General features: G+C 26.8%; 1 protein-coding gene across 5 annotated transcripts; it reads left to right on the top strand.

Moving 5' to 3' along the window:
* The first annotated feature begins 13,010 nt into the window (after positions 1 to 13,010).
* LOC114189242 (heterogeneous nuclear ribonucleoprotein 1-like) lies at positions 13,011 to 17,247 on the top strand. Of its 5 annotated transcripts, XR_003605585.2 has the most exons (7): positions 13,011 to 13,295; positions 13,410 to 13,531; positions 13,830 to 14,051; positions 14,314 to 15,511; positions 15,803 to 15,875; positions 16,604 to 16,682; positions 16,779 to 17,247. XR_003605585.2 is itself a non-coding variant. In XM_028077962.2 (5 exons), exons 3-5 carry the CDS (start codon positions 13,830 to 13,832, stop codon positions 16,615 to 16,617), a joined length of 1,434 nt encoding a protein of 477 aa, XP_027933763.1. In that variant the 5' UTR covers positions 13,011 to 13,295; positions 13,410 to 13,531; the 3' UTR covers positions 16,618 to 17,247. The 5 variants fall into 5 exon arrangements, 2 of the variants coding, with proteins under 2 accessions (XP_027933763.1, XP_027933764.1); XR_003605583.2 differs by lacking the exon at positions 15,803 to 15,875; XR_003605584.2 differs by having other exon boundaries at positions 16,604 to 17,247.
* The last annotated feature ends 4,446 nt before the right edge of the window (positions 17,248 to 21,693 follow it).

Below are 21,693 nucleotides of genomic sequence, written 5' to 3'. Positions count from 1 at the left end.
ATAAACCCGTCTCCGTGAGTATTGCCCGAACCCGTCCCCGTTTTGACGGAGAATCCCCGCATTGACTGGGTATGGGTATGGGTATGGGGAATCCCCGACTTTTTCAGTTGGGTATGGGGATGGGTATGGGGATATACATATACCCGCCATAATACCCGTCCCCGTCATATCTCTATTCTCGTTTAAATTATTAAAATATTCACAATTAATCAACTCACCCCTATATATATATATATATATATATATATATATATATATATATATATATATATATTTCTTTTAATTATTTCATTTGTCATGAACCTCATTCTCATCTCCAATATATTTTTTATCTTATCATAACCTTTATGTAATTATGTTAAAATGATGTATGTTAATAAAAAAAAATTATGCCTCACATTTGAATATTTATATTACTTTTAATATTTTTATTTATTATAAATTTTCCTTTCACATGAGAATGTTTATACTCTCAATTTAAGGTAATATAAAAAAAATTCTTTACTTATTATTATTATTAATTTTTGTTTAATTTGAAGAACTCTTTTGTTTCATTAAAATAATTATCGTTATTTTTCAACCATTAGGTATATATGTTGATATTTGAAAAGTTTTCTTAGTTCTCTAAGATATTTTTCGTCTTATCATACCTTAGCTATACATTTGATTTCCTTTGTGTGATTTTTTTCGATAGTCTATCAAATTATTTCTAAAACACACATTTGTTAGTTTTTTAATATTTTTATTTATTGTTTTTATTTTCATCATGTAGAATAATATTTCGTTATATTCTATCTAATTATTTTTTATTTTATAACTCATTATTAATCATAATGTAATTTTTTCACTTTAAATTCTATTTGAAGTGGTTAAAATTATATATATATATAATGATATTTAGGAATAATATATGATAATTCACTACAAGAAAAACATGAAATGGTGACTGATTTAGTCAGTAACTCATATCAGTCACTATTTTTCGTCGTTGGTGGTAGTAGTTGATTTATTATCTGAATCAATGACTAAATTAGTGACCGATTCAATGATCGAAACGGTACTTGATTTAGTGACCAATTTAATTACTAATTTATTTGTAATTTAATGACAAATTTTTTGGTCACTAATGATATTTCTATTTAATTTTAACCACTTCAAACATAATTTAATAATTAGTTCTCTAAGGTATTTTTCATTTTATCATACCTTAATTATACATTTGATTTCTCTTGTGCGATTTCTTTCGATAGTCTCTCAAATTATTTCTAAAACACACATTTGTTAGTTTTTTAATATTTTTATTTATTGTTTATTTTCATCATGTAGAATAATATTTCGATATATTCTATCTAATTATTTGTTATTTTATAACTCACTATTAATCATACTGTAATTTTTTCCACTTTAATTGTATAAATAACTTTTATTTACTACAATATAAAAATTTAATGTAATTTCTATGAATATTTTTTGTCACTATCCAACATATAATGAAGTTCAAAAGATACAAAATCTATGTCAAAATTTTATTATTATGTTTATTATTTGTTCTTTGTGTCATTTTGATCAAGTGATGTATTATAACTTTTATTAGTGTATAAAAAAGAGATTCATTATAATTTAAAAAATTGAAGTAAACAAACATTTAAAATATATTTTAATTTGAATATTTGTTTTCCTTTTATTATTATGTTTATTATTTGTTTTTTGTGTCATTTTGATCAAGTGATATATTATAACTTTTATTAGTGTATAAAAAATAGATTCATTAGAATTTAAAAAATTGAAGTAAACAAACATTTAAAATATATTTTAATTTGAATATTTGTTTTCCTTTTATATTTTTTTGAAATATTTTTTAATTTTATCAACTAAGTCCATCAATGTTGTAGTTTGCAAATTTAATAAATGTTTTGGTTCACATGAAATTTTATTTGGTATTCTAATATAAAATGTAAACAATTATAATTTATTTTAAGGTATTTGACATCGAAGAAAATCCTCCTAATATTGAATATTTCATAATATTATGTTTTCTTTACCGTAATTTTTTTTCTTTTATAAAAATTAATATTGAAGTAGTTAGAACGCGGGTACGGATATGGGTACGAGATTATACCCGTTACCCGGTGGGGATGGGGATGGGAAAAAAGTTTGATACCCGTTGGGTTTGGGTATGGGGATGGGGATGAGTTTTTTATGCGGGAATGGGTATGGGATAGCGAAACCCGTCCCCGCCCCGCCCCGTTGCCATCCCTACAAGCACCACAAATCAAAGGTATTCTCAATTGCATCGCCCATATGCCTTGTAACAGAAAAAATATTACTTGTCTTAATGAAATTCTAGTAGTTTTAAAGTAAAACAACTCTTGTTTTTTCACTTTTTTTTTTTGCCTCCTTGAATTGAAGGTCAAATTCCTAATAGATACACGATTTGAAGTTGACTTATGAAGATGGACAAAGATTTCAGATTCCTCCACGAACATTCATTATATTAGGTTGTTGTTTATCATAAATTATTTCAAACATGTTTAATTTCATTTGTTTTGTTATATATTTTTCACCATCCATTTTATAATGGGTTAAATATGTTTTTTTTTCCTTAACTTTCAGTGAATTTTTAATTAGTCTATTTTGAAATTTTATACTAATTTAGTTTTTCATCTTTCAAAATACGTAAATTTAGTCATTTTAATCAAATTTTGTTAAGTTTATTTGATATTTCGTACGCATTTCAGGACTGTATTTGAGTTGTTTATACTGTTTGACATATTTTTACTGTCAAATATTATTATGAAACGCGCTTGAAATGTGAAATAAACTTAATAAATTTGATTGAGAGGATTAAATCCATATATTTCAAAAGATAAAAGACTAAATTAGTTCAAAATTTCAAAATAAACCGATTCTAACCTTCACTAAAAGTTAAGGATCAAACACACATGTAACACTTTTATAATCACTTAAAATTATTAAGAAGGAATATCCATAGTGTGTGGGGGTAGTCTTGTGCTTATCTTCCTTGTAGTTTCTTCTCTAATTCATGTCACTTCATTCTTATTTGTGTCTTTTATTAATGCAGCTTCAACGAATATGTATTTTCATGTATAAATAAAAAAGTTAATCATTTCACTTTATTACTAGTAAGAGACATTTTCTTTTACCGTTATAATTAGGTCTTTGACTTTGGGTGGGACCTCAAGGCATTCACCCAAAATTCAATTCTTTAAATTATTGTTATAGATTATTTGGTATGCTACTAAATTTAAAAATTTATTTTAATATTAAACTATATTTAATTTTTCAAAAATACTACTTTGTAATATTTTTACATTAATGTTGATTGATTTCATTTCTTAACTAAAGTTTGGCAAAGAAAAAAAAAGAAGAAGAAGAAAGTTTACATTGATTTTTTTTTTCGAATAGCCTGAGGCAAAGTTAATTTAGTTTATATTAACTATAATTATTTTAAGTAATGTTAATCAATATTTTTTAAGTAGTTACTTAGGCTTTATCTTTAACTTTTTTTTATCAATGTGCTTAAAATATTTTCCTAATTCGCATTGGAAAAAACAATTTAGTGTAAGTTTTGACGAAAATTTTCGAAGTTAATATTAGAAAAAACTAATACTAAATTTAGATAAAGCAAGTAACATTGTTAACGTGGATTGAAAAATAATGTCTACGTGTATATTCATAGAAAAACTACAAAAGTCATTAATTAAAAATTAAAAAATTTATCTGACATTCACCGAAAAATATTTTTTTCTCGATCATCGAGAAAAAAATCATTTTCACCAACATTGATGAAAAAGTAATTTCCCAATAAACTTACGTTAGGCATGGTATGAAGATTTTATAAAAAAGAAAATATAAGAGGATTACATTAAATTCGTAATAAAATTATATTGTTTACATAGCTAAAAAAACTTTATAAAAAAAACTCATAAATTTCTTTCACGAAAATCATGTCATACTTTATATTAGGAGAAAGACAAATTCCTTATCATATTAAAAAAAAATTTTGATTAATTAATCCTTTCACATTTCAAAATAATATTTAATTTTTAGAAATTTTTATTTTGGAGAATTTAGTATTTACGTTCTTTGGCCTACCTCGACCAAGTTTTCTTATAGTTTGTCTGAACTCGTCCCCATTTTGACGGAGAATCCTTGCATTGATTGTGTATGGAGAATCCCCAACTTATTCAATTAGGTATGGGGATGGGTATGGAGATGTACATATCCTCATCATAATACCCGTCCCCACCATTTTTATGTCTCACATTTAAATATTTCTATTCTTTTTTAATATTTTTATTTATTGTATATTTTCCTTTCACATGAGAATGTTTAATACTTTCAATTTAAGTGTTTAATATCAATTTAAGTGTTTAATAGCATAAACTTGTTATTTACTTGGTAATATAAAAAAAATATTCTTTACTTATTATTATTCATTTTTGTTTCATTTGAAGAACTCTTTTGTTTCGCTAAAACAATTTTCGTTATTTCTCAACCATTGAATATATATGTTGATATTTGAAAAGTTTTCTTAGATCTCTAAGGTATTTTTCATTTTATCATACCCTTAATTATACATTGTTTTTCTTTGTGCAATTTCTTTCAATGGTCTCTCAAATTGTTTTTAAGACACACATTTGTTAATTTTTTAATATATTTATTTGTTGATTATTTTCACCATGTAGAATACTATTTTGATATATTTTATCTAATTTTTTTTTACTTTCTAACTCATTATCAATCATACTGTAATTTTTTTTCACTATAATTGTATAAATAATTTTTATTTACTACAATATAAAAATTTAATGTAATTGCCATGAATATTTTTTTATCACCATCCAACATATATTGGAGTTCAAAAGATACAAGATTTATGTTAAAATTTTATTATTATGTTTATTATTATTTTTTGCGTCATTTTGATCAAGTGACGTATTAGAATTTTTATTAGTGTATAAAAAAGAGATTCATTAGAATTTAAAAAATTGAATTAAACAAACATTTAAAATATATTTTAATTTGAATATTTTTTTCCTTTCATAATTTTTTAAAAATAGTTTTAAATTTTATCAACTAGCTTTCATTAATGTTTGCAAATTTAATAAATGTTTTGGTTCTCATGAAATTTTATTTGGTATTTTAATATAAAATGTAAACAATTACAATTTATTTCAATATATTTGATATTGAAGAAACAAACATCCTCCAAATATTGAATATTTAATAGTATTATATTTCATTTACCGTAATTTTTTTATTATTTTATAAAAATTAATTAAAATTAATATTGAAGTAGTAAAATAACGGGTATGGGTATGGGTACGAGATTATACCCGTTGGGGATGGGGATGAGACAAAAGTTTAAAACCTGTTGGATTTGGGTATGGGGATAAGGATGAATTTTTTCTACGTCGATAGGTATGAGATAGCAAAACCCATCCCCGCCCCTCCCCGTTGCCATCCCTAGATTCATCATCCTTAGGAATGACAGCGGGGCGAAAACGGGTTTCATTATCCTATATCCATTACAAAAAAATAAAATTCATCCTCATTCCCATATGTTAGGATCGAGCGCTTACCACTAGGCTAAAAGTTATAGCTATTAGTAAGGACGCAACTCTTTTTACTTAACAGTGTAACAGCCCAAGCGCCACAATTTGATTGTGATTCAGCCCACTTGGTCTCCACCACGGGACAATTGATGCCACATGCAACACCATACACGACGGTATCAATTCCACCTATTGTGTACCCTATATCAAGGACATGTATCTGGATAATTGAGTCTAGAAGAGTATAGTGATATTTATGATTTTTTGTAATGATTGTATATATATATATATATATATATATATATATATATATATATATATATATATATATATATATATATATTATGATAATATAATTTAGTATAGTATGTTGTGAATACAAAGACATGTACCTCTTTTTAGCTAGCTTACCCTTTCAGTTGATGGTTGTTGTATTTTGTCTTTTCCTTTTGCGATGATCATCTATTTGGTGGGAGCATGTGAAGTTGCAAGTTTAAAGATACCTCTTGATATTGAGGAGTTAGTTGTCTCGACGGTGAGCGACTTTAGATCATGTTAGGTATAGTATTGTAGTAGGATCTTAGTATAGTAACTTCAGAATGTATAAGTGATATTACTATAGTCTTCACTTGTAAAACTATACTAATTTACGATATACATTGATTTATATGTCTTCTTAATATTCTAAATGAAATATTTTATTTTAATAATATTTAGCTATTAAAATATTAAAATGAGATGTTATGACATGATTTCCCTGTGTCATATAAATTATTTGCCTCTAATATCCGGTATGCATGATTTAACCAAAATAGATTTAATAATTTCCACGTACATGTTATGAATGTGATTTATAACCTTCAGAAAAAATATTATATTTAAGATATATAATTTATTTATACTCAAATTTGTTTATGAATATATGAAATTGATATATTAATTAAGATCACATTTTGATGAATGATATAAAATTGATTAACTATATAAAATATATAATTTTCATTTTCTTTATCGTAAGGTAATATAATTTGGTTTTCAACACTTCTAACTAATAACAAGATGAATAAAACCTCAATATATTTGTAAGTTAAATTCAATAAAAAATAATATCCGTTATTTTGAAAATAGATACAAATAAGTTTAGAGAAAAAATTAAATTAAATTTTGTTTACTAAAAAACATGACATTAACCCTCATAGTTGTCTGCTCTCATAAAAGAAGTTATAATTTTTTTAGTTATGTGAATAACGCATTAAATGAAATATATTTTATTTACTTTTACATACACTTATTATGATAGACAAACTCACTTTAAAAAATAAAGAATTATTGAGTTGCAATATGTAGACTGATAACTCTAATAATGATGAGTATAATAAATTTCTTAATTTGAATAAAAATTAATTACGTTTAAAGTAACACTAATTGCAACTTTTTAGTGTGTAAAATATTTTATGCAGTATTTGAATAAATATTTTATACCATTATCTAATTAAAAAACACAATTTATACAAAAAAAAAATATTTAAAGTACCTTAAAATGCGCATTTATAATAACTTTGTTCTCTTTTACAGGTAAAACATTTTACGCTATAATTCAGAGTAGGGATGGCAACGGGGCGGGGCGGGGCGAGGACGGGTTTCGCTATCCCATACCCATCCCCGCATAAAAAACTCATCCCCATTCCCATACCCAAACCCAACGGGTATCAAACTTTTTTCCCATCCCCATCCCCACCGGGTAACGGGTATAATCTCGTACCCATATCCGTACCCGCGTTCTAACTACTTCAATATTAATTTTTATAAAAGAAAAAAAATTACGGTAAAGAAAACATAATATTATGAAATATTCAATATTAGGAGGATTTTCTTCGATGTCAAATACCTTAAAATAAATTATAATTGTTTACATTTTATATTAGAATACCAAATAAAATTTCATGTGAACCAAAACATTTATTAAATTTGCAAACTACAACATTGATGGACTTAGTTGATAAAATTAAAAAATATTTCAAAAAAATATAAAAGGAAAACAAATATTCAAATTAAAATATATTTTAAATGTTTGTTTACTTCAATTTTTTAAATTCTAATGAATCTATTTTTTATACACTAATAAAAGTTATAATATATCACTTGATCAAAATGACACAAAGAACAAATAATAAACATAATAATAAAAGGAAAACAAATATTCAAATTAAAATATATTTTAAATGTTTGTTTACTTCAATTTTTTAAATTATAATGAATCTCTTTTTTATACACTAATAAAAGTTATAATACATCACTTGATCAAAATGACACAAAGAACAAATAATAAACATAATAATAAAATTTTGACATAGATTTTGTATCTTTTGAACTTCATTATATGTTGGATAGTGACAAAAAATATTCATAGAAATTACATTAAATTTTTATATTGTAGTAAATAAAAGTTATTTATACAATTAAAGTGGAAAAAATTACAGTATGATTAATAGTGAGTTATAAAATAACAAATAATTAGATAGAATATATCGAAATATTATTCTACATGATGAAAATAAACAATAAATAAAAATATTAAAAAACTAACAAATGTGTGTTTTAGAAATAATTTGAGAGACTATCGAAAGAAATCGCACAAGAGAAATCAAATGTATAATTAAGGTATGATAAAATGAAAAATACCTTAGAGAACTAATTATTAAATTATGTTTGAAGTGGTTAAAATTAAATAGAAATATCATTAGTGACCAAAAAATTTGTCATTAAATTACAAATAAATTAGTAATTAAATTGGTCACTAAATCAAGTACCGTTTCGATCATTGAATCGGTCACTAATTTAGTCATTGATTCAGATAATAAATCAACTACTACCACCAACGACGAAAAATAGTGACTGATATGGGTTACTGACTAAATCAGTCACCATTTCATGTTTTTCTTGTAGTGAATTATCATATATTATTCCTAAATATCATTATATATATATATATATATATATATATATATATAATTTTAACCACTTCAAATAGAATTTAAAGTGAAAAAATTACATTATGATTAATAATGAGTTATAAAATAAAAAATAATTAGATAGAATATAACGAAATATTATTCTACATGATGAAAATAAAAACAATAAATAAAAATATTAAAAAACTAACAAATGTGTGTTTTAGAAATAATTTGATAGACTATCGAAAAAAATCACACAAAGGAAATCAAATGTATAGCTAAGGTATGATAAGACGAAAAATATTTTAGAGAACTAAGAAAACTTTTCAAATATCAACATATATACCTAATGGTTGAAAAATAACGATAATTATTTTAATGAAACAAAAGAGTTCTTCAAATTAAACAAAAATTAATAATAATAATAAGTAAAGAATTTTTTTTATATTACCTTAAATTGAGAGTATAAACATTCTCTTGTGAAAGGAAAATTTATAATAAATAAAAATATTAAAAGTAATATAAATATTCAAATGTGAGGTATAATTTTTTTTTATTAACATACATCATTTTAACATAATTACATAAAGGTTATGATAAGATAAAAAATATATTGGAGATGAGAATGAGGTTCATGACAAATGAAATAATTAAAAGAAATATATATATATATATATATATATATATATATATATATATATATATAGGGGTGAGTTGATTAATTGTGAATATTTTAATAATTTAAACGAGAATAGAGATATGACGGGGACGAGTATTATGGCGGGTATATGTATATCCCCATACCCATCCCCATACCCAACTGAAAAAGTCGGGGATTCCCCATACCCATACCCATACCCAGTCAATGCGGGGATTCTCCGTCAAAACGGGGACGGGTTCGGACAATACCCACGGAGACGGGTTTATTTGCCATCTCTAATTCAGAGTAATCTGTACAGGTATATACTCCATATACTCTAATTTTTCAACTCATTATTTTAATTTCTTTCAATCATTTCATTTATTTTTTTCTACATATGTATTTGGAGGAAATATTAAAGAGATTTTCAATACATTAATGTAAAAGACAAAATTTAAATAATGTCACAATATGCACGAAATGACATCATCTCATTACATATATGTAAGTTAGGTCAGCACATTAAAATAAGATAAAAAAATAATTAAGTAGTAATGAAGGGACATGTCATTAGATTAAAATACTTTAAGTAAGGCTTTACATCTTTAGTCTAGGCTTAATCGGGAAAGATTCATATTTAAATTAATTATAAAATTATATTTAAAAAATGTCTCAAAATTTATTTTATTATAAAATGATATTTTGAGAGTGATAATGTTTAAAAATAATGAGACTTAATTATTTTAATATTAAAAAATTGTAGTATAAATAGAATTGTTATAAAAGAATTTCGTTATTTTTAAAACACATCATCTTTCTTATTTCTCTCTAATTGAAGAATCGATAACGTATGATTGATCTTCTCGCCGAGACCTTCAAATTGGATCGATCAATTCCTTCGTTTGCGTAACTTAAGTTTCTGTCTTCTTTTTGATCTATTTCCATTTTCTGTTGCATGTAAACCCTCTTCAACTTGCTTGCGTATTTTTAATCATTAGTACGAGTCTATGCTGATCAATTATCATAACGATATGTCATGATTATTCTTTTGATGTTTTTTTGTGTGTAGATAGAGCATCATGTGAAGTTAGATACATTTAACGTTTATAAAGCTGTTTAGTAAGGGAAGCTAATTGCACTATTTTAAGTTATATACATGTTTGAAATTACTCGTTACATTGTTGTACTATGAATCGCTGACATGATTGAGTTGTATGATGAATTTTATCTGTTGAATTGGGGGACAAATCCTCAAATTTACATGAATTGAGTTATAACTGAGTGGTGGTATGATATGCGATATGTGAAATTATGGTATGTGGTTGAATTTTGTTTGTCTAGAATTGTTGATGTTTGTATTGCAAATAAGATCAATTAATATGAATGGTTGTGATAGACTTGAGTTCGATCTGTGCTTGCTTGGTATCTGTGAAGGTCCAGAGAAAGTTTAGAAATTTCCTTGGAACTGCAGAATTATGTAAAGATCCGATTTTACAAAATTATGCAGACTTGTTGAACGAGTATTTACTCGCTAGATAAGTATTAAGACATGATTCACTGATTTTTAATTCGTTAGGCAAAGAAATACTCACTAGGTGAAGAAACTCATTCATATATATATATATATATATATTAGTTTTATCAAAATTAATAATTTAAAGTTTTTTATGCGTAATATTCAATTATGCGTAATATTCAATTATTCACAAGTAAAATACAATTTTAGTTTTAAAATAATGATATTAAAAGTCTTATCTAAGGTGTTTTGTTATTAATTAATATTGCAACTTTACTTGAATTATATAATAAATGAAGGTTTTTTTTTTTCATTTCTCACTTAAGAGTTTAATAGATATGTCATGTTAGTGTAAATTTTATATACTTTTATAATAATTGTATTGTGTGATGGAAGAGATTAAGTTTTACAAGGTGAAAATACATTTGTGCTAAGTGGAACCCACATCCATGTTGACATGTGATGTGTTTTTTTTCTTTCAAATTTTAAAACGTAATTCATTTTATATAAAACTAAAATTAATATAAATATTAATTTTAACTTATCAAAATAAAATAACATAATAAAAACTACACAAAAGGTAAATGATGCGATATTATTTTGTGTGTTTGTTATTGTTCCTTAATCGTATCATGAGAAATTCGAACTCTATTTTTATGAATAAAATAAATTCATCTAAAAATGGTAAAAGTGCATTTTAGAATATATATTTGCAGGCACATTTTTTTAGTTAATTGAAGTTTTTCAAAATTACATAAAAAATTTTGGTAGTTGCATTTAGTAAAATAATTTGACTTAAATATGTTTTAGCCTCTCATTTTCAAACGTGGCAAACAATGTTCTATTTGAACATCTGCGGTGCTTATACCTAGAGTAACAAGTATTTGCTACATGTTGATTTTTACTTTTTTGAATAAAAATTGTTTTCTTTTGAAATGCAGCACCATTTTTTAACGTTTTAATGTTTTAATTAAAACGAAACATTTTAAGCAAATCAAATCAACGATGAAATCGAAAGCTTGTACTGAAATATTTTTAGAAACATTTTCCTAGATAATTGAAGTTTTCGAAAATTACATAAAAAATTTTGGACTCCCCATTTAGTAAAAAAATTAAATAAATGCAAAATATAAACTAAGTTCATATGATTAAATAAAAACAAATATTATAAGAAATATAACAAAATAATAATAATTATTATTAGTCAAAAAGCATGTCATATATATATATATATTCCTTTTCTTTTACAAAAAAAAATATAATTATTATTATTGTAGGTAATTTTTATTTTATAGATAATTTGTTATCATAATAGTTATTTTTGTTTAAAAAATAGTTCAATTTTATAAAATATGAAATTGAAAAAGAATAATTAAATATAAAAGAAATTACCTAAAAACTAAATTGATAAAATAATTATTTTGATTTTAAAAAAATACGATAAAATTAGAAACCAAATACGTAGGATATAGTATAAATTATTATTTCAGATTCTTAATCAATAGTGAATTATAAGTAAACTTAATATTGACAAAAATATATGTTGAATACTTTCGACATCAATGTATATATCAAATATATCATTTTAAACTTGTGAAACATTAGTGTATGTTTAAGAATAAAATATCTCACACTAAACATAATTTAATGATACTTTAAAATCTAATCATGATCAAAATCTATTTTCATAATTTCCAACTTTATAAAATAAACATTACTACATTGAGAAAAATTATAAAAACAAAATATTAATCACGTTTACTATTCAAGATAAGCTAACATATCCCTGTTTTATAACTCTTTATTTAAGTATTTTTTTCATGGTTTTCAATAAATATTATGTACAAAAAAGAGTTTTCTTCCCTATTTTTTTTGTATCGACAAAATGTTAGTTCTTCTTTCCTATTATAGTTTCAATACGAATGTTGTTGCATTTGAATTTCTTTAAATGCATCATTAACATTTTTTCCTGGAAAAATATTCGATCTTAGTCAAATATGGTATTTCAAGAGATATTACCATCAAATATTTTTTTTTTTAAAGTAACGGTTTACAATTAAATGAAAAAAAAAATCTTCAAACTCTTAATACATGTATATATTAACTTTAACCGCTTATATTATTTATTCTTCTCTTAATTATAAAAATAGTTATAAAGAATAGAACTTCTCTGAGAAGTAAAAAAAAAAAAAAAAAAAACTTCTCTTGATTTATAAAAACGGATTTAATCATTATTCATCACACTTTTCAAATAATAATAATAAAAAATAAAAAATAAAACATCTGCTGTCATCTCTTGGCTCCTCCAAATTTTCTTGCACCAGAGGATTTGCAGTCTCTCTCTCTATTTATATATAATGTCTCTTCACATCTTAGCTACAAATTCCTTTTCCTTTCATCTAGATTAAGGAAGTGGAATAACCAAGAACAAGAGATTTAAAAAAAGAAAAAGAAAAAAATAAAAAAAAGCAAGAGAGAGAGAGAGAATAGATAGAGGATGATGATGAGCACATCCTCTGTTTCCATTCCCAGTTTTCTTCCATCCTCTTCCTCCCATTGAAGCATTTTTCACATGCCTATCATTTTTCCACCGTCATCAACGCATGGTAAATTTTTCTCATCTGGGTCGCTCCAACTTTCACCGATCTCTGTAAAGTTTTTGAATTTCCTTTTCTGATCCAGTTACTTGTTCTTTTTCCTTGATGGGGCGGTGAGATTAGATTTTCTGGTTCGGGTTTTGATTGATGCTCGGAAGATCCGATGCTCCTAGATCGAATTTGACAAAACCCACTTCGTCTCTGATCGAAGCAACAACTGGGTTCTGTCTGAATTTTGAGATAAGGTGAATCTATTCTTCTCATCTGCATTTCTGATCGGTTTTTGCTTTGGTGGAAAGGTTGGATTTATCTGTTAATATGGAAAATTGTGCGTTTAGATTGGTTCCTTGGCTTGAATTTAGGCCATCATTGAGTGATTTGGATATGAATTATTGAATTGTGGGTTTTTGTTCTTTGGTGTGGCTTTTGAGATGAGAATTTTGACTCAGAATGTGTCTTTGTTTTAAATTTTGTTCAATCGCAAAATTGGAAATTTGGAATCAGTGATTGATTGTTAACTAGTCATGGTTGGTGTTGGAACAGATGGAATCGGATCTTGGCAAGCTCTTCATTGGGGGAATATCTTGGGACACTGATGAGGAACGGCTTAAGGAATATTTTGGGAAATATGGGGAGGTGATAGAGGCTGTGATCATGAGGGATCGCGTAACAGGTCGTGCTCGTGGCTTTGGTTTTGTTGTCTTTGCTGATCCTTCTGTTGCAGAAAGAGTAATCATGGATAAACACATAATTGATGGGCGAACAGTGAGTGTTGTTTCTTTGTAGATGTACTTGGCATTGTGTCAATACGTTGTGTTTAGCTGTGCTGCTAAATTTGGGTTCATAAAGGAGATCATTGCCTCCTATGCTTTCATTTTTGACTTCATTGATGATTAAAAAATCATTTTTGCACTCATCTGTGTTCTCTTTTGTATGCACATTGGATCAAACTTGACCCTTTTTAGTTTATAAGTCAATAAAGTGAAAATGACAATTTTGATCTCTGTAATGTTATCTTGAATTTCAGGTTGAAGCAAAGAAAGCTGTTCCTAGGGATGATCAACTTAATAGGCAGTCTGGCAGTGCACATGCTTCTCCTGGTCCTGGACGCACTAAAAAAATCTTTGTTGGAGGTTTACCATCAACCATCACTGAAAGTGATTTTAAGAAGTATTTTGATCAGTTTGGTACAATTACAGATGTTGTAGTTATGTATGATCATAATACCCAGAGGCCAAGAGGGTTTGGCTTCATTACCTATGATTCTGAGGAAGCTGTGGATAGAGTTCTCTATAAAACTTTTCATGAACTCAATGGTAAGATGGTTGAAGTCAAGAGGGCAGTTCCCAAAGAGCTTTCTCCGGGTCCCAGCCGTAGCCCATTGATAGGATATAACTATGGTTTGAATAGGGCCAGTAACTACTTAAACAGTTATGCTCAGGGTTATAGTATGAGTCCAATAGGAGGATATGGAGTGAGGATGGATGGTAGGTTTAGTCCTCTTACCGGTGGTAGAAGTGGATTTACTCCCTTTGGCAATACTGGTTATGGAATGGGAGTGAATTTGGATTCAGGATTGAGCCCAACCTTTGGAGGGACTTCCAATTATGGGAGCAATCTAGGATATGGTCGACTATTGAATCCTTTCTACAGTGGCAACTCTGGGAGATATACCACTCCTATAGGCTATAGTGGGGTTAATGGAAGAAGCGATACTGTTATGAACTCACCATCTCGTAATTTATGGGGAAATGGGGGCCTTAATAATGCCAATAATCCTGTCAGCCCCAACCCTTTCTTAGGATCTGGAAGTGGAGCTTTTGGTGTTTCCATTGGAAATAGTGGCACAGGCTGGGGTCCATCCATTCCAGCCCAGGGTGGAGGTGCTGCTTCTGGTTATGGTACTGGGAATAATGTTTATGAAGGTGGAGATAGCAGCTTTGGTCTAGGTGGAGCAGGGTATGGAAGAAACAGCAGTTCAGGTGTGACTCCAGCCTCTGCATTTAATGTGTCAACCGGTGGTTATGAAGGATCATACGGGGACTTGTACCGTACTGGCAGTGGTTCGGTTTACAACGACTCTGCTTGGCGTTCTGCTGTGTCTGAGATTGATGGTTCTGGTTCATTTGGTTATGGTCTTGGTGGTATAGCTTCAGATGATCCAGTAAAGAATTCTGAGGGTTATATTGGAAACTACAATGTTACTAGTAGACAACCTAATAGAGGTAAGACTTTAAGCTACAGTCTTGTCTCCAAAAGAAAATCAGATATTGTTTATAATTTTGGCTTTTGTTTTCCAATTATGTGTTTCTATACTTCAGAAGATGAAATTTTTCTCAAGGAGTTTGGAAATGAAATTTTCTTATACGCCCGTCTTTAATTAAGCTCAAGACAAATGGATTTTTAACTGTGATAGAGATATCACGGTCGCTTTGTTAGTGTCTTCTTTTAGTTATGCTGAATACTTCTTGGTTTCTGACTTTTGCTATGCATGTCTTCTAATTTTATATCTTCAGATTCATGAGCGTTCTCACAAGTGTTTACTGCAATCCAAGTAGAATTATTCCTTGCAACTTCCTGTACTTATGTGTAGGTTTCGTTATCATTTTCATTTAAATTTGATTCTATTTGTAAGTTATATTGGATCAATTTTCAATAAGCACTTGTAGTAAAAGAAGAAAATAGAATCAAACTTCTTTCAAAAGTTAAAAAGTCAACTTATGCATCCTAACTTTTGGGGAATTTAGTTAAGAGCACCCATAAACTTTTTCTTCTCCTCTAAAGTACATAATGAGAAATTTATCCAAAGTAGACAATTAAATCCAAAATTTCTTACCTAGTGCTTAATAAGATGTTTATCCAATCCGGATATTAACTTGGAAGATGCTTAAATGTGAATAAAGACCACACTCAAACCTTCTATAAAAGTCAAAATCCGTAAACTAATTTTAACTTCGAAAACGAATTTCATTTTACTTTCTTATTTTCTTTTTCTTCAAGTATTTGTTGAGATGTTTTTCCAAACTAGACCATTATCTTAAAGATGCTTATATGTGGACAGACCACACTAAGTTGAATGTTGATGGTTTTATTGTCATGAAATAGGCACAGGAAAGATTGCATTTCTGTGTTGCTTATTCTGTTGAAGTAGTTCAATTTATAATGATAATAGAAGACCAAAAACTCAAACCTTTCTACTCATTTACATTCATTCTCATCTAGAATCAGCACACATTTATTATTATGAAGAACAAATTTGTCCATTATTATTGTTAAATTTAGCAGCAGGTTCTTACATATACATGATGTATTTTCAGGAATCGCTGCCTAGGAGATATGATAGTTGGATTTGTCATGGTAGCAGTAGATGAAGGAAAACTGGTTAAAGTTAATGAGGTATTGTGAATTCATACATCTCCATCACCTAAGAGATACAGCTCATAAGGAAACGTCATATATAGCTAACGGTGTTCTTTCTTCTTTCATTTGAAGTATACATATTCAAAGACAAAGCAGTTTACAAGTGATTTTGTGTAAGGCTTGTTTTTCTTTTTTCTTTTTCATCCTTGTTTTGGTCCTCTTTTTCATCTTTCAAGACTTAGGTTCCTTTCTTGGAATTGGATTGAGGTGTAAAATGAGATTTGCGGGATATACTGAGGAAAGATTTGTTCCATGATAGTGTAATAGTACATCTCCAGAGAGGCACGTTGTGGTTAGTCGGTTTAATGATAGAGTATTAATTTTTGAATTTCTTCTTTCTTTTGCCACTGTAATGCCTGGCATGCAAAAGTGTTGGTTCAATGGTTCTTGTCACCATCTTTTTTTCCCCCTCCTTTTTTCTTATGGTATATGTAACTCTGATCAAATTGTAAGTGAGGTTTGATTTATCAAGTGTGAAACATGAGTGGGATACCTATGTAGGATCCCCATCAAATAATCAAGTTTCTGAACAGTTTCATTAGTCTTTGTTACACTTTTGTTATACAACTTTGCATTTGGTCTATTATTGAAGTGCTCCTGATTTTCAAGACTGGTCAATTCCTGTGCATGATGTGCTGGTGTGGCTACTGTTTGATGAAAATAACATAACCCAAGTTGAATTGCTTGGAACAGAGTTTATTGGTTGCATTGCATGCAACTAGTGGGTATGCATCACCCAATATAGAAACTTTTATGCTTATATAATTGCTTATTTTTGTGTAGCTTATGCTTATCAGTATCAACTTTTATGGCTATTTACCATTCTGCTTGTTCCTTTCATGGGATTCCATCCTAATAACAATTCATATTTGGATCTTCAATTCAAACTTGCGTGTGGCCACGCTTTTATCTTATCCTCATAAATGGATTAGGATTTGTCTTAAAGCTTTTATCTTCAATTCAATTTTGGACATCATAATCACAACTTACACATAATCTTACTTTTTGTGGAGTTGAAGTCTACGGAAAATGATATTAGTTTAGGTTTGGTTTCTTGTTCTTGATTAAATACGCACAAATAGTTCTGTTCTAAAAAGCCCAAGTCAAGCTTTATTCTTGTCTTTAAAAGTGGTCATCAAAACTTATTCTTTAGGTCTGTTTTAGGGTTCATAATTTTCCCAAAAGAAGAATGAGCGAAATTTTAGGTGATAATAATTTTTTTTTTGTTTTTTTGGGATTGGTTGAAATAAAAAAACAAACATTTTATTCAACGGAGATCAAAGTAACAAGTTAATGCAACATGGTTGTTTTATCTAAAAAACTCTGAAATGAAGTGTATAATAATTATTTCCAAAAAAGGCAGTTTTTTCTTTTAATATATTTTCTGTACAATAAATGCATCTGATTAGTTTTCTCCTTTTTCAACCTCGATAGCCTTTTCTTGATAAATAAATAACGTAATAGTGTTATGATATATGATAATTCAATTTGTGTTATGAATTTGCGTTTAATATATATATATATATATATATATATATATATATAAATGATATTTTAAGATACTTTAATAATATTTATCAATGAATTTAATATATAAATTAATAATATTTTTATGATAATAATAATTTATAAATTTTTATGTTGAATATATTTAATATATTTAATTTTAATTTAGATTAATAAAAGAAGAATTATATATTTTACACATTTTTTAAAAGATTTAGATATTTTTTCGATATACATATATTATATATCGTGTTTTATTATTTTTAAAACGAACGTATCGGTGTACGAGATATCATGGTATCCGATATACTTATATCATAGTAATAGTCTAATAGTATATCATTGTATAACATCTCCTTTAAAATCCAACTACATCCTAATTAAATTCTAAAACTAAAACCCTAATTAAAATCTGACTCATTCTGCGGATGAGATTTTTTTTCCTATATCGTGGTAGTCTGCAAATGTAACAAATTTGAAATCGGAGATGGCAAATCGCCCAGAAAAAGAAATCATTTGTAACTTCAAAGGTTGACTTGTTAGGTTTAAAAACAAAGGTTTATTACAAGAAAGTTGAAAAGCAGATAAAGTTGAAATAACTTTTTTTATTTAAATTTTGGCTTTATTTATTCGTTCTTAAGTGTGGTCCACAATGTTGATTAGAACTAATTCTGGGTTTTATTCGAATTATGGTACAAGTATATAATAATTGTATAATGTTTATGGCACAAACTTAAGAATTCAATTGGGATGGGACCATATCAATATGACACGTGGAGATAACATATAGATACCAGAATTAATTAATTAAATAAAAATGAACTTCACTCACTACTTGTATTTGTGGTATCAATCTTTTGCTCAATCAAATTGCAGATTGAGATGCCTTTGATTGTGACTCTTTGAAAAACACATAAAATCATCTTTTAATTCTAACACATGTTTTAATGTCAAATTATGTTATTGTAACTAATTTAGACGAAAAAAAGGCTCAATTCAATTAATTTTTTTCCTGCTTTTTCTTGTATGTTTCATTTTGTTCTAAAATATCTATATTTTTATTTTTTATTTTATTTATGAGTGTTTATAGACCTTTTTTGTTTTAAAAAAATGGCTGGTTCGTCCTTTGATCGTATTTTTAGTTGTTTTAGTAATAATATTCCTGAATGTTTGATGATTTTTATCTATTTTTATTTATCGTTTCGATCACAAATAATTATAAAAGGTATGAGAATCCATTTTATCTATAAATGAATTTGATTCTGATTATGAAATGACAGTTAAATGTTATTAATATTGAAATTTTTAAGTTTGTATATTGATACGTTGGATTGATTTTGGATAAAGAAATTATAACAAGAAATATTATTTGCAGAATTATATGATGATGGAATTTAAATATTCAAGTAGAAAGAGATTTGGAAATGTGAGTAGAATTTATGTAAATTTTTGGAATAGATATTATATATGTGATTTATTTTGATTTGATTAAGTATTGAATAATAGCAAAATATATTTTTATTGTTTTATTTTTCTTTTTTAATATTGTATTTGAATGTTATGAGTGTAGGTTATATTACAAATAAGTAAGATGGACGGAGTGTAAACTTCTACAACTTAATTTTGATATGTAATTTATTTTGTGCATATTAAATAATACATTTGATTGAGTTATGAGGATGTTCATCCACGAACAATTTTTGAAATTAATATTGTGATCGTAATTATCCAAATTAGCATATATTATACTATCAATTTGTTCGACACATGATTAATATCAGTGAGTAGTATGATGAAATATGTATATATTTAATATATTTATAGTTCTCCAAAAATTTGTTTCAAATATTTTTCAAAAAATAGTAATAATTATTACGTCCATAGGAGATATTATCAAAATTTAATAATATATCTATAAATATTCTACTATATAACATTTTAAGAGTTTTGTAGTTTCATTTCTATTCCCTCTACCACCTAGATGATATTATGCTCACATATAACATATGTATATGTGAAAATCATAAACAAAACGATAAGTCAGTGAAAATTAACAAATATTATGTATGTCAATTTCATTGAATGTACATAATAATTTTTTAAATAAGTTATATGTCTTGTCACTTATCACACTCTTCCCATCTAGATCCTAAATATGGTTAATCAATCACATTTGCATCATGAATATAATTCATCATCTAATTTGAAGTCAATAATTAATGGCAAGAAATCTATTATGTATCATAATATATCTTGAAGTCTTAATCATCACAATACAACCTTCATGGCTCGATGGTCATGGACAAATCACAATACTTAGATCGTATAATTCAAAATATTATTTTTTGTATTTTGAAATATAAAATTTTATATTTCATAGCATTCTAAAATATTAATTTTGTATTTTAACCGTACATTTACATTCTGAAACTAAAAACAAAAACCCTAAACTAAAAGATAAATTTGGAATTTTCAAACCCATACGGGGTACAGGATAAAATTATGGAGGTGTAGAAAGAAGCAACCCTATAATTGCCGTGCCAAAAATAGAACCGCAACAAAATCGAGAGGGTTGCAACATAATTCAAAGAACCAACAGCAATATAAAAGGTTACAAATGAGTCATTTCTTCCTGCACCAGATATTTTTCTTTCTTCTGCACTCTTATAAATTCAAAATTTTTACTTTACCTTTAAATTTTTTTTACTTTGCCTCTCAAATTGATTGAACAACATATAAGTAAAAGTAACTTTTGAATCGTGTAATATGTAAGCTCTTTTAACTTTTGATTGTGTAGTCACGAAGTATCTTCTACAATATATAATTCAAAAGTTTTTTGGATTATACGATCCAAAAACATTTATATAAAAGATAACTTTTAAATAATATAATTTGAAACAGTTTCTTTTTAAAGTTCATCCGGCTGTGTAACTTCTTTATGTTGGAGGAGACCTTGATTCTCCAAATTTTTTTAAATATATAAATATATATTTTTTATATATTTGAAATACTCAAATTTTTATTCACATATAAAAAATTAATATTTTTTCATGACAATGATGAAAAAGGAATGATGGCAGTAAGAGGGTTTTTTAACACCCTATAAAAATAAAGATGGAAACTATAGAAGTAAAAATAAATTACCATACAAATGTAGGAGACGCGAAACTAGATCACAAACGTCACGAATGGAATCGCAAATGGGTCTCGAATTGGGTAAAATAGAACTACAATTATTCTCAGTTTTGATACAAAGTTTCAGTACCATATTAATATTAAGTATTTGGGGTGTAGAGACCTAATGTATAGTTAAATAATTTTCAAGTCTTTTAAATCTTCTTTGTTGCACCTGTAAAATTAGTTGTGATGATAAAGTTAAAATAATTTATTGTTAAATAATAAATATTATAATTAATACGAAATAAAAGTCTCGATAACTATACTTTTGATTGCATTTATAGTTTTTTTTATGGACTTATAA

The sequence above is a fragment of the Vigna unguiculata genome, chromosome 6, assembly GCF_037176805.1.
Source record: "Vigna unguiculata cultivar grain cowpea cultivar isolate G323 ecotype 2 chromosome 6, ASM3717680v1, whole genome shotgun sequence".
Classification (NCBI taxonomy): Eukaryota; Viridiplantae; Streptophyta; class Magnoliopsida; order Fabales; family Fabaceae; genus Vigna; species Vigna unguiculata.
The sequence above is the reverse complement of the archived record's forward strand: the minus strand, read 5'-3'. Positions and strand labels throughout refer to the sequence as shown.

Excerpts from the sequence above, each read along its gene's own strand:
- LOC114189242 (XM_028077962.2), top strand. The coding sequence starts at position 13,830 with ATGGAATCGGATCTTGGCAAGCTCTTCATTGGGGGAATATCTTGGGAC. Across the intron at positions 14,052-14,313 it reads ACATAATTGATGGGCGAACA|GTTGAAGCAAAGAAAGCTGT; the intron begins GTGAGTGTTGTT and ends CTTGAATTTCAG.